General features: G+C 38.0%; 1 protein-coding gene across 1 annotated transcript in view; it reads left to right on the forward strand.

Moving 5' to 3' along the window:
• Window positions 1-6,379, forward strand: part of LOC145391221 (uncharacterized) — a 19,855-nt gene extending 13,476 nt beyond the window's left edge. Inside the window, exons 3-6 of the mRNA XM_080265897.1 lie at window positions 1,904-2,012; window positions 3,366-3,476; window positions 4,497-4,638; window positions 6,164-6,379. Coding sequence (XP_080122023.1) covers window positions 1,904-2,012; window positions 3,366-3,476; window positions 4,497-4,638; window positions 6,164-6,272 — 471 coding nt within the window. The 3' untranslated portion in view covers window positions 6,273-6,379. The remainder of the gene's footprint in view (window positions 1-1,903; window positions 2,013-3,365; window positions 3,477-4,496; window positions 4,639-6,163) is intronic.
• The last annotated feature ends 6,712 nt before the right edge of the window (window positions 6,380-13,091 follow it).

Below are 13,091 nucleotides of genomic sequence, written 5' to 3' on the forward strand. Positions count from 1 at the left end.
GGAATTTGGAGAGAGAGAGAGGAGGAAGGGAGGGAAGATGTAGAGAGAGAGAGAGCGAGGGGAGGAAGGGAGGGAAGGTGGAGAGAGAGAGAGAGGGAAGGGAGAGAAGGACAGCTTTGACCTCTTTATGAAAACTAAATACCCCAGTGAAAGGGGTTGAGGGCGGGTGACGGTCCCTTTCCCCTGAGCGGCATTACAAGATTGAACAGCATTTAATGGCGCCTCAGGGATTCAACCTTTGCTGCGTCTTGAGCGATTTGAGAGAGAGAGAGGGAGGGAGGGAGAGAGATTGGCATTTGAGAGAGAGAGAGAGAGACAGACAGACAGAGAGGGGGGGAGGTAGATACAGTAAGATCGATAGATATATATTTTGATGAGAGAGAGAGAGAGAAAGGAAATAGATATAGTGAGATTCAAAGATAGATTGATGTGGATTGGAAGTGATAGATTGTGTGTGTGTGTGTGTGTGTGTGTGTGTGTGTGTGTGTGTGCTCAATCTATTTTCATTAACATCTGTTAACAGTTAATTTGCAAACGTAATTACATTGTCAAATTAATGTTACTGGAGAGAGAGAGAGAGACTACCTTACCTCCCTCCCTTTCTCTCTCTTTCTCTCTCTCCCTCCCTCCCTCCCTCTCTCACTTTCTCTCTCTCTCCCTCCCTCCCTCTCTCCCTAGGTAGATTGAAGTATTGAATGAGGGTGACTTGTTCCCTCCTCACCTCCCCTTCTCTCTCTCTCTCTCTCTCTCTCTCTCTCTCTCTCTCTCTCTACCTCTACCTCTGTTTTTTTTTTTTCTTTACATTTATTTCCAACTCTGGACATAGATTAGACGGCCCGTTCCCTAAAGCCCCGTATTCCCCCTATTCAACTGCGCCTGTCACCACTTTGGCACCAACACGCACCGTCCATACTGAAGATATAATTGAGCCCTGTTTTAGTGTGATTTCTCAGGTGTTTTTACGATGATGATGGTGATGAACATGATGATGGTAGTGGTGGTAGTGATGATGATGGTAGTGGTGGTGATGATAATGATGATGATGGTGGTGGTGGTGGTAGTGATGATGATGGTGGTGGTGGTGGTGATGATAATGGTAGTGGTGGTGGTGATGATGATGATGATGGTGGTGGTGGTGGTAGTGATGATGATGTTCATGATGGTGGTGGTGGTGATGATGATGGTAGTGGTGGTAGTGATGATGATGGTAGTGGTGGTGATGATGATGGTGGTGGTGATGATGATGATGATGGTAGTGATAATGATGATGTTGGTAGTGGTAGTGATGATGATAGTGGTGGTGATAATAATAATGATGAGGATGGTAGTGATGATGATGATGATGTAATTCAGTGTATTACGTATTTATCAGCAGAAATAAATATACATAATAAGGTGGCTTTAGTCCTTATTAATTTCCTTGTATATATAAAAATACCTTCACTTATTTTTCCATATATATGTATAGAAATAAATCTGTGTATATCTGTATGTCTATCTATGCCACTTATCTATATCTATCTCTATCCAAACTACACCTTCACCCATCCATTTGTATCTATTTCGGTATCTATCACCTCATCTGTTAATCTATCCGCGTCTGTCTATCTGTAAACTTCATCCATCCATCTATATCCACTTACCTAGCTATCTATCGCCATAGCTATTTATCTATCCATCTATCTAGCCACGGAACAGGGTGGCAACAGTCTCTATCTATCTATCCACCACATCTATCCCGCCACAATCTATCTATATATCTATCCACAGAGCAAGAATTTCACCCATCCCTATCACCTTATCTGTTTATCTATCCATCTATCTAGCCACGGAACAGGGTGGTAGCGGTCTATCCACCACATCTATCCCGCCGCAATCTATCTATCCGTCTATCTATCCGCAGAACAAAGTGGTGGCAGTGGACGGTGCCAAGGTGAAGCTGCAAATCTGGGATACGGCTGGACAAGAGAGGTTTAGGAGCGTTACACATGCTTATTACAGGGACGCACACGGTGAGTATACATGTGTACGTGTGTGTGTGTGAGAGAGAGAGAGAGAGAGAGAAGGCGTATATGTGTGTGTGTGAATGTGTGTGTGTGTGTGTGTGTGTGTGAGAGAGAGAGAGAGAGAGATTGTGTATGAATTTTTGTGTAGGATTGTTAGGGTATGAGAATAAATGTGTGTGTGTGTGTGTGTGTGAGGAAAGGATAGTGGTAATAGCAGAAGTATTGGTAGTACTTGTAATAATTATAATAATAATAATGATGATGATAGTGAATGTGAGTGTAGGTGGGAGAGATGAATGGTAACACACACACACACACACACACACACACACACACACACACGCAACAGGTAACGTACTTATTCAACAGGTCTCTCTCTCTCTCTCTCTCTCTCTCTCTCGTTAAATCACCTGAATAATTAGCCACAGAGAGAGAGAGAGGGATAAAGAGAGAGAGAGACATACATACATACAGAGAGAGAGAGAGAGAAATAGATAGACACAGATAGATACATATATACTATTTATTTACCTTATATAACGTTTTCTATTTCCAGGGTAGGCTAAATTATTCCTCCCTCCCCCTTGTCCCCGTAGGCTTGTATAATGGAGAGGCGTGAGAGAGAGGGAGGGAAGGAGGGAGGGAGGGAAATATTCAATAGGCCTCGCAGTCTTTTGTAGTGGTAAATATGATGATGACGAGAAGTGATAGTAGTAGTGATGATGAAAAGATGGTGTACTCAATAATAATAATAATAATAATAATAATAATAATAATTAGTAGTAATAGTAGTAATGATAATAAGTAGTAGTAGTAATAGTAATAGGTAGTAGTAGTAGTAGTAGTAGTAGTAACAGTAGTAGTAGTTGCAGTTGCAGTAATGACAATAATAGTAGGGGTAATGTTAATACTAATAAGTAGTAGTAGCGGTAGCAGTAATAATAATAATAATAATAATAATAATAATGATGATAATCTCCATCCTCCTCCTCCTTATCGTCATCAATAATAGTATTAATAATAATAATAATAATAATCTCCATCACCATAATAGTAATAGTAATAATAATAATAATAATGCCTTTTCCAGCCCTCCTACTTCTGTACAACGTAATGAATAATAATAATAATAATAAAAATAGTAACAATAACAACAACAATAATAATAATAATAATGATAAAAATAACAACAATAATAATAATAATAATGATAAAAATAACAATAATAATAATAATAATGATAAAAATAACTAATAATAATAATAATAATGATAAAAATGACAATAATAATAATAATAATAATAATAACAATAATATTAATAATAATAAAAATAATAATAATAATAATCCTTTTTCCAGCTCTCCTACTTCTCTACGACGTAATGAACAAAGGCAGTTTCGACAACACACGTGCGTGGTTGGCGGAAGTGCACGAGTACGCCCAAGACGACGTGGTGATCATGCTGATAGGTACGTGAGAGAGAGAGAGAGAGAGAGAGGGAGAGGGAGAGAGGGAGGGAGAGACAGAGAATTCCACTGATAACATTTTCTCTGAGTCTGTATGTTGGTAAAAAAAGAAATATTACAGAGAGAGAGAGAGAGACCCACTTGTAACCTTTTCTCTGAGTCTTCATGTTGGTGAAAAAATCTGAGAGAGAGAGAGATAGCTTACATAACAGGGAGAGAGAGAGGATGATTAATTTCCACTCACAGGGTTTTGTCTCTCTTTTATTTTCTTTTTTTTTGATCAGTAATATTGGATTAGAGAGAGAGAAAGAGAGAGAGAGGGGTACGAGGAAGCTGAGACCTTTTTTTATGCTTATTGGAGAGAGGGAGAGAGAGAGAGAGAATGACTGGCTTCAGTTATAAAGTTCTGTTAAATTTTATAGATCAGTACTATTGGATTTTATATCAGAGAGAGAGAGAGAGAGAGAGGGAGGGAGGGAGGGGAGAGAAAGAGAGAGAGAGGATGACTTATCAGAGAGAGAGAGAGAGGGGTACGAGTTGAATTTTTTTAAGTATTATTATCCTTTTATCCTGATCGAGATTTTCGCCCTTAAGATTGTTTCCCGTAGATGGTGATGTTAATGGTGAGGAGGAGGAGGATAATGATGATGATGAGGAGAATGGTGATGATGATGATGAGGAGGAGGATGGTGATGATGATGAGGAGGAGGGGGAGGAGGATGGTGATGGTGATGATAATGGTGATGAAGGTGTTGATGATGATGATTAGGAAGGTAATAATGATGATGATGATGAGGAGGAGGAGGAAGATGATGGTAATGTTGATGATGAAGATGATGAGAAAGATGCTGATGATGGTGGTAATGATGAGGGTATTGGTGATGATGAATGACGATGTTAATGATGATGATGATGATGGTAATATTGATGATGATGATAATGATGACGAGTGACGATGAGATGTAGCAGTAATAATAATAATAATAATTAATAATAATAATAATAATAATAATTTCTCCCCAGGCAACAAGTGTGATGTGGATGGTGACCGTGTGGTGAGGCGGGAGGATGGTGAGCGTCTGGCCAGGGAATATAACGTAGCTTTTATGGAAACATCAGCCAAGACGGGACTGAACGTTGATCTGGCGTTTATGGCCGTTGCAAGGCGAGTGGCGTTGATATGTTGCAGTCCCAGTGTTGCAAGTCATGTTGATGTATGTTGCAGTCTCTTAATGTTGAAAGTTATGTTGATGTATGGCCGTTGCGAGGTGAGGGGCGTTGATATGTTGCAGTCTGTGTTGAAAGTAATGATTTATGTTGCAGTGTCAGTGTTGCAAGGTGTTATGTTGATTTATGTGGCAGTCTGTGTTGAAAGTAATGATTTATGTTGCAGTGTCAGTGTTGCAAGGTGTTATGTTGATTTATGTTGTAGCTTCATGTTGGTCTTGCATTTGTGTGGTGCATTTTCTCTTGCGGGTTGCAAGGTATCTGATTATATGATTTATGTTGCATATTATCACCGTATTTACTATTATTATTATTATTATTTTATTATTTAGGTTATTCTTGGTGCCCCACACGATTTTTTATTATTATATAAAATTAGTATAGCAGTGTGTGTGTGTATGTGACAAGAAGGTGCTCAGTGCCGATCATGCTTGCCTGGCATTTTCAAGGTGAGTGTCCAGGCATACTAAGTTTTGTCTCTGATTTTCTTTTATATATATATTGGCACTGTAATTTTTTTCTGCTAGGTTTTGACACGTTTCAGCTTCTGCCTGTTTGCATGTGGCACGTGTGTTTAACGTATTTTCATTTTTCAGTTTTGCTTTTACGTCAGGCCATTCTGTTTGGTGTGTGTCTGCTTTGGGCACTTCTGTTCTTGTCTCTGCGTTTTTGGCATTTTTCAGTTGTGTCTGTGCTTTGGGCATGATTCGGTTTTGTCCGCGTCTGCATTTCCTTTCAGTTTTGTCCGCTTTTGGCATGTTTGTTTTGTCTGTCAGCTTTTGGCATTTTTGTGCTTTTTTCTGTGTGCTTTTGGCAGTCTCCAGTTTTTTTCTCTGTTGCTGACACTTAAGTTTTGTCTGTCTGTCTTTTGGCATATGTCATTTTTGCCACATGGTCTGGCATTTTTCAGCCTGTGGGTTTGGTGTGGGTGGTTCTGTTTTCACGTCTGCTTTGGCTCTCGCATGAACCCAGCCCTCTGCTCAATTTAGTCCACCCTGACCTTCATGTCTGTTATAGCGTGGGTGTCCTTTATATTTACCTCTCTACCTTTGCTCATCTGACACCCTCATGAGCATCAGAAGGTGGGTGGCGGTGAATATACCATCTTGGGTGTGTTGGAGAGGGTCGCCTTCACGTGGTGGCACTGATACAACCTGGCATGGGAACTGCCTGGTTGTACGAACGCCCCTCAGCCCTCTCCTCGTGCCCTGAAGAGGATGGTGGACTGTCTTTGGGTGACTTTAGTCTGCAATCCACCAGTTTCACATGAGCCTGAGGTTGCAACTACTGCTACTACTACTACTACTACTACTACTACTACTGCTGCTGCTGCTGCTGCTGCTACTTCTATTACTGTTCATCATTTACTCACTCCAGTTCTGCTTTTCCTTTCATGCAGACTGGTACTCCTACTACTACTACTACTAGATATTCATTCCTGTTCTTCTGTTCCCTCCATGCAGAGAGCTGAAGGCAAGGAAGTCCACCAACCCGAACGAGCGCAAATTCAACGTGGCCGACTACGTTCGCCAGGAGGCCAAGACGGAAGGCTGCATGTGCAATGTGGGGTAGCTGTGAGAGGCAGGTGTGTTTGAGGGAACCACAACCAAGGAGTTTCGCCGGCCAGCTTGACATCCGGGCGCTGTGGAGGCTGCGGAGAACGATGCTTCCGGATACCACGAGAAGATTCCAAAAGGCTGGATACTACCAGAGGATTTCTAAAAAGCCGGATGCTGTACTTTGAGAGGAATAATAATAGCCAGTTGCTTAAGGAGAATTTATAAAGCTGGATACGAGAAGCCAGTTTCCTTGAGAGAATTTATAATAGTCAGTTGCTTTGAGAGGACTTTTAGATACCGGATACTGCAGGAGAATTTCAAAAAGCCGGTTACTGTACTTTAAAAGAATTCCTAAATGCCGGTTACTATAAAGAGGGTTTCCAGGAGCCAGCGAACCCCTCGGATGAAGAGAGAAACCTGTAATTTATCTGAAGAACCCCTCGGGTGCTTGTGCTTTGAAGATGTTTACAGCGACGCCTTTCAGTTCCAAAGTCCGGATTAGTTTTGGGCAGCCGTTGGTCTTCGTGCGCGGCTGTGAATTCAAGGACCAGTGATTCGTGGTGGTTTTTGGCTGTTGGGTGGTTTTGAAGTAGGTGAAGTTGGGGGTTTGGTGGCCATTTGTCATCGACGGCCGTGGCTGTAAGCCCATAGGATATACGAAAGGTGAAAAATTGGTGAAGATAATTATTGTCACCATCACTTTTAAAAATGAGTGAAGGTGGATTTTGGTCGCCATTTTCATTTTTTGTAACCGTGAATATGAGAATTTTTTAAAGTTCATAAAATTTCTAGATGCTGGATTGTATGGATGACTTTCAAATTTTTCAGCATCACGTGTAGAAATAAGTGAAGAGGAATTTTGAAAACCAGAAGAAAAGAAATGGATAAATTTCGAAAACCAATAGAAATAGGTGGAGATAAATTTCGAAAACCAATAGAAATAAGTGGAGATAAATTTTGAAACCCAGAAGAAAATAGGTGGAGGTAAATTTCGAAAACCAGAAAAAATAGGTGGATGAATTTCGAAAACCAATAGAAATAGGTGGAGATAAATTTTGAAACCCAGAAGAAAATAGGTGGAGGTAAATTTCAAAAACCAGAAGTACGCGAAGTTGAATTTTTAAACCATAAAAAAATAAGTTAAGAAGAATTTATACCAGCCAGACGAAATAAATTAAGTGACTATTCGAAAACGAGAAGAACCAGGCGAAGATGAATTTTGAACATCGGAAGTACATAAAGTTGCATCGGTAAACCGTTAAAAAAAAGTAACCGAAGATAAATTTTAAACAGCCAGAAATGCGTGAAGATGAATTTTGAAATCCTGAAATACGTGACTTTGAATTTTATCCCATTAAAAAAGAAAGTGAAGATGAATTTTGGAAATCTGAAATACGTACTAAATTTCTTAATCCATAAAAAAAAGGAAAGATGAATTTTGAAAAGCATTAACATCTTGAACATCAGGAAAATTGAGGACTTGTAAAAATTCAAAGTATTTCCAGAATAATGGATTTTCAGGGACGGATATTGACTCATATTCTTGCAGGTTGAAGAAGCTCCCTAACACCTCTTCCTTAGCGATTTATTTTTGGTTATGGGTGGTTAGTAGCCTTTTATACGGTATTTATGCAGAGTATGGTGATGTTTGAAGGATTTATAAAACAACACGTGTTTATACAACCTACATAACACTTCCATAGCGATTTATTTTTGGATGTGGATGGTTAATATCCTTTTGTACGTTACTTATGCAGAGTATGATGATGTTTGGAGGATTTAGGTAACACAGAAGAGGATCAATAAGGTGTTAAAAGCTAAATAAATCCCTTAGGAAGAGGTGTTAGGGAACTTCCTCGGCCTGCCTGCTGCGCTTCTTGCGTGTGGGTTTTCAGGGATGGAGAGATTTTGTGTTACTTAAAGCGATGTTCATTATACTGTGTGTGTGTGTGTGTGTGTGTGTGTGCGTGTGTGTGTGTGTAAGTAGATTATGTGAACCTTTCATATTATGTACGTTTTGTGTATGTGTATGAGTAGATTATGTGTATGTTATATTTTGTGTGTGCATGTGTTTATAATTGGATTATATGCACTTTTTATATTTCGGTACATGTGTATGAGTGGCTGGATTGTGTACGTTGTATATATGTACGTGTGTGTGCGTGTGTAAGTAGAGTATGTGCACCTCAGAGAAATATTTATCGTGTAAGTGCCAGTGTGGAGATAAAATTAATTAGAATATATCGATTCTCCTTCTTTCTTTTACGAAGGCAAATATTTGAACCAGATTTAAGGGAGCATTTACTTATAAAAAATTTCTTTCTCAATTAACACAAACATATCCTTTTATATTTATCGTGTAATTGTTAATGCAAAGTTGACATAATTCGAAAGTGCTATTAATTTGACTAAGGGCAAGTTTTGAAAGTTTTTGAAAGCGATTAGTTATATAAATTTCTTTTCGATTAAACATATCCATTTATATTTATCGTGTAATTGTTAATGCAAAGTTGACATAATTCGAAAGTGCTATTAATTTGAGTGAGGCCAAATTTTGAAAGTTTTTGAAAGCGATTAGTTATCTTTCTTTCAATCTTTCGAATTCAGTCGTGCCTAGCCATTCAAAGATTCAAATATAACTGAAAATAGCGTTCCTCAATGACAGATCTTTATTACTCTCGTCCAAACCTAATTCAAAAGACAGGATGAAGTTCTGAAAGTACTGTAATTATTTTAGTTATATACATTTCTTTCCATCTTTTGAATTTAGTCTTGCATAGCCATTCAAAGATTTAAATTTTACAACTGAAAAAAGCGTTCCTCTATAACAGATCTTTATTACTCTCATTCAGACCTAATTCAAGAGACAAGATGAAGCGCTTTATTAACTTTTTTGGTAACACATATACTGAGAAAATGTCCAAGGGGGAATCAGTACTACTTATTGAGGTGTTTGGACAGGAGTTAGCAAAGTGTATTTCTCTCTCTCTCTCTCTCTCTCTCTCTCTCTCTCTCTCTCTCTCTCTCTCTCTCTCTCTCTCTCTTTTTTTTTTTTTTTTTTTTTTTTTTACTGTATATATCGAGAGAGACATGGCTGTTTTGGATTGATTTAAATGACAAGATATAGGATAATAACCAAAATAAATCGCTAAGGAAGGAGTGTTAGGGAGCCTCCGTACCCGACGAGACGCAGAATAGGATAGTAAGGAGTAATAACCAGAATAAATCGCTAAGGAAGATATGTTAGGGAGCTTCCTTATTCGACGCGACACAGAAGTGGATAGTAAGGTGTAATAACCAAAATAAATCGCTAAGGAAGGAGTGTTAGGGAGCTTCCTTATCCGACGAGACACGGAAGAGGATAGTAAGGTGTAATAACCAAAATAAATCGGTAATTAAGTGGTGTTAGGGAGCTTCCTTATCCGACGAGACAGAAGAGGAAAGTAAGGAGTAATAACCAGAATAAACCGCTAAGGTGGGGGTGTTAGGGACCTTTCTTATCTGACGAGACAGAAGGAGTAATGACCAGAATAAATCGCTAAGGTAAGGGTGTTAGGGATCTTTCTTATCTGACGAGACACAAAAGAGGGTAGTAAGGAGTAATAACCAGAATAAACCGCTAAAGGAACTGGTGTTAGGGAGCTTCCTTACGCGTTGAGAATATCAATCGTTTTCTGTAGTATGTTCATTGCTACTTGTCAAAACTGGCTCTGAAAGGAGCCTACGCATGGTGGCACTGTGCACCCTGGTTGGAGCAGCTGCGGCGTCCACCCGGGAGGCAAAGTTCTTAATATTTCCCTGCACCTCGCCGTGGGAAGGACCCTGGTGAGGCGCTGCGTACCGCAAGGGCGCGCCGGATCCCTACACGGGGTATGTACCGTACTTGTAGGACGGCGCCGCAGAACCAGTTGCTTACCTGCGGCCGATGGGTCTGATCGGCCATACAGACTGGAGTAAAGCAACAACACGTTCACTACGAAATGCTTTCTTAAGGTAAAGGTAAAGTAGTTTAAGTAGAAATAAAGACGGTATCGCACTGAAGAGGTCATGAGATGCTGTACACAGAATTGCCATATTACGCTTCAGTAAAGAGTATTTTAATAATAATAATAATAATAATAATAAAACCAGCTCAGTCACGTAGCGCAGTTTTTTTTTTTCCTTATATTTTTGGAACAGGATTTGTGGAATGATGTAATAATTTTGAAAAGATTGAATATTTTGAAGACGGTTGGAACTTGAAATTTTAAATATATATTTTTCGTAACGGTGAATATTTTTGGAGACGGTTGAAACTGTTTATGGACTATATTTTTGAAACGAATATTTTTGGACGGTTGAAACTTTGAAATTTTGAATATTATAGGACGGTAGATGATAGATGTTTGAATATTTAAAATGGAAGACGAATATTTTTGAAACTACGATGTTATGGAGTGTTCGATGATATTTGGAAGAGACGAATACTTATGAAACGGAATGTTTATAAAGTTCGACCATAGTAGAATATTCAAAGTCAAGGAATGAACGAATCTTTATGACAACGGTGAAAATATCTGGGAAAAAACGAAAATTTTTGCAACTTTCAAAATGTTTATGAAACCGTCGAATAATTATGGAATGAATGAAACAATATGAAACACTTAAATAGTATCATTAGGGCGAATTGTATTTTTATATGAATGATAGTGGTAATGATGATGGTAGTAGTGATAGTGGTGACGATAGTGATGATGATGATGATGGTAGTGATGATGGTGATTATATATTTTAAATGATATAATTTGTACTGAATGATAGGTGTAGCTGGAAGGAAAAAATATGTATGTATGTATATGTGTGTATGTATGGGTAAATTGCTTTAAACACATAAATGTGCATATGAGTACACATATAGGACCACACGTCATGTACACACACACACACTCACACACAGGTGACTCATTATATAAGAATTGAAACACACACACACACACACACACACACACACACACACACACAGGTGACTCATTATATAAGAATTGAAACACACACACACACACACACACACACACACACAAAATATTGCACTCAGACTATTATTGTAAATATTGTATTAATTATAGAGTGCATCTCTCTCTCTCTCTCTCTCTCTCTCTCTCTCTCTCTCTCTCTCTCTCTCTCTCAACGTACACACACACACACACAATTTCGGTGCCAAAACAATCTCTCTCTCTCTCTCTCTCTCTCTCTCTCTCTCTCTCTCTCTCTCTCTCTCTCGAATTATAGGCTGTGTAAATATATATAAAAACCCGATTATATATAAAATAATAATACTAATAAATCCACATGCCTTTACTCCTATTCGCACGTAGTAGGGAGCCTATTTGCACCCAGTGTTGTGGATAGAGAGGATATTTGCACCACGTATTGTGAGTGTCTGTCTGTCTGTCTGTCTGGATAAAAATAATAATGAGCGCTATTTTTTTTTTTCTTATTTCTGGTCTATTATTTGCGTCTCTTTTAATGTCACTTATTTTTTGCGTCTAACGTCTTATTTTTGCGTCTTTAACGTCTTTATTTTTGCTTCTTTAACGTCTTTAATTTTTGCGTCTTTTTAACGTCAGTCATTTTTGCGTCTCGAACGTCTTATTTTTCCGTCTTTTTAACGTCTTATTTTTGCGTCTATAACGTTTATTTTAGCGTCTTTAACGTCTATTTTTTGTCTTAATTTCATTTTAACGTTAATATTTTTACGTCTGACGTCATATTTTAGCGTCTTTTTAACGTCTATTATTTTTGCGTTTATTTTTACGTCTTATTTTGCGTCTTCTTCATTTTATGCAACTGAATTATCATCAAAAATTCTTTATATCTATTTTATCGATTTAAAAAAAAATAGAATGAGCGATATTATTTCCCTTACTGATTATTCATTTATTTTATGGCTTGGAATTATCGCCAAAAGATTTAAATATCTCTTAGGCCTGTTTTGGGGGGCCTAAGATGGTTGCCAAATTCCTGTACGTCTGATATTCACCTTTTTTTCACCAATGGTCTAGAATGAACGGTATTTTTCATGTTATTCATTTTTGTAGCGTAAAATTATCGCTAAAATTTTATACATCGCGGGTATTTAGCGGTTGGCAGTTTTTTTCCGTTACTCAGTTTTCCTGTGTAATTTTGAATTGGAATGAACGCCTAACTTATGATGCTAAATTCCTACCAGTATTGTTTATTATCTAATTTATTTCAGTTTATGGGCAAGAATGAATATTATTTGCCTACTCATTTCGAAATTTTTTTAAACTTAACGTAAAATTTCAGTTCCTATGTCCTTTTTATATGTACATGTTTTCATATATTTTTTTTTTATTTGCGTTCGGGATTATTCTCATTCCATTTTATATTTCACCTCTTGTTTTTTACCTTTTTTTTTAATTCGAGAAAATACGCATTGCATTTCGTAATATTTCCTCTTCTATCCTTGTCTTATTGATGTAGGAATTAATGAGGTTGAAGTATGGTCCTGTTTCAAACTTTGTCCGTTTATTTCTACTCATTAATGTGTTTATGTTTCATCCAAATTTCCTGTTTTATTTGTAAGAGTACCGGTATACGCAGTTTTTTTTTTTTTTAATATTCTTTGTACGTGTTTATCAGGAATATGTGGTACCTCAGAATGGTAACTATACCTAAATACTACCCTGTATAAATATCTCTCTATATAAATGCTATATATGGTGGACCTGCACGGCTATAGTTTGTTATATGTGATGTATAGCAGAGGCAATAAATATTGTCATGATTCTGTGGTGTTTGTGGGGGCGGGGCCGTGGACCAAGGAACACAC

This window comes from Coenobita brevimanus, chromosome 17 (genome assembly GCF_032717465.1).
Source record: "Coenobita brevimanus isolate Jiangsu-jjx chromosome 17, ASM3271746v2, whole genome shotgun sequence".
NCBI classification, from domain to species: Eukaryota; Metazoa; Arthropoda; class Malacostraca; order Decapoda; family Coenobitidae; genus Coenobita; species Coenobita brevimanus.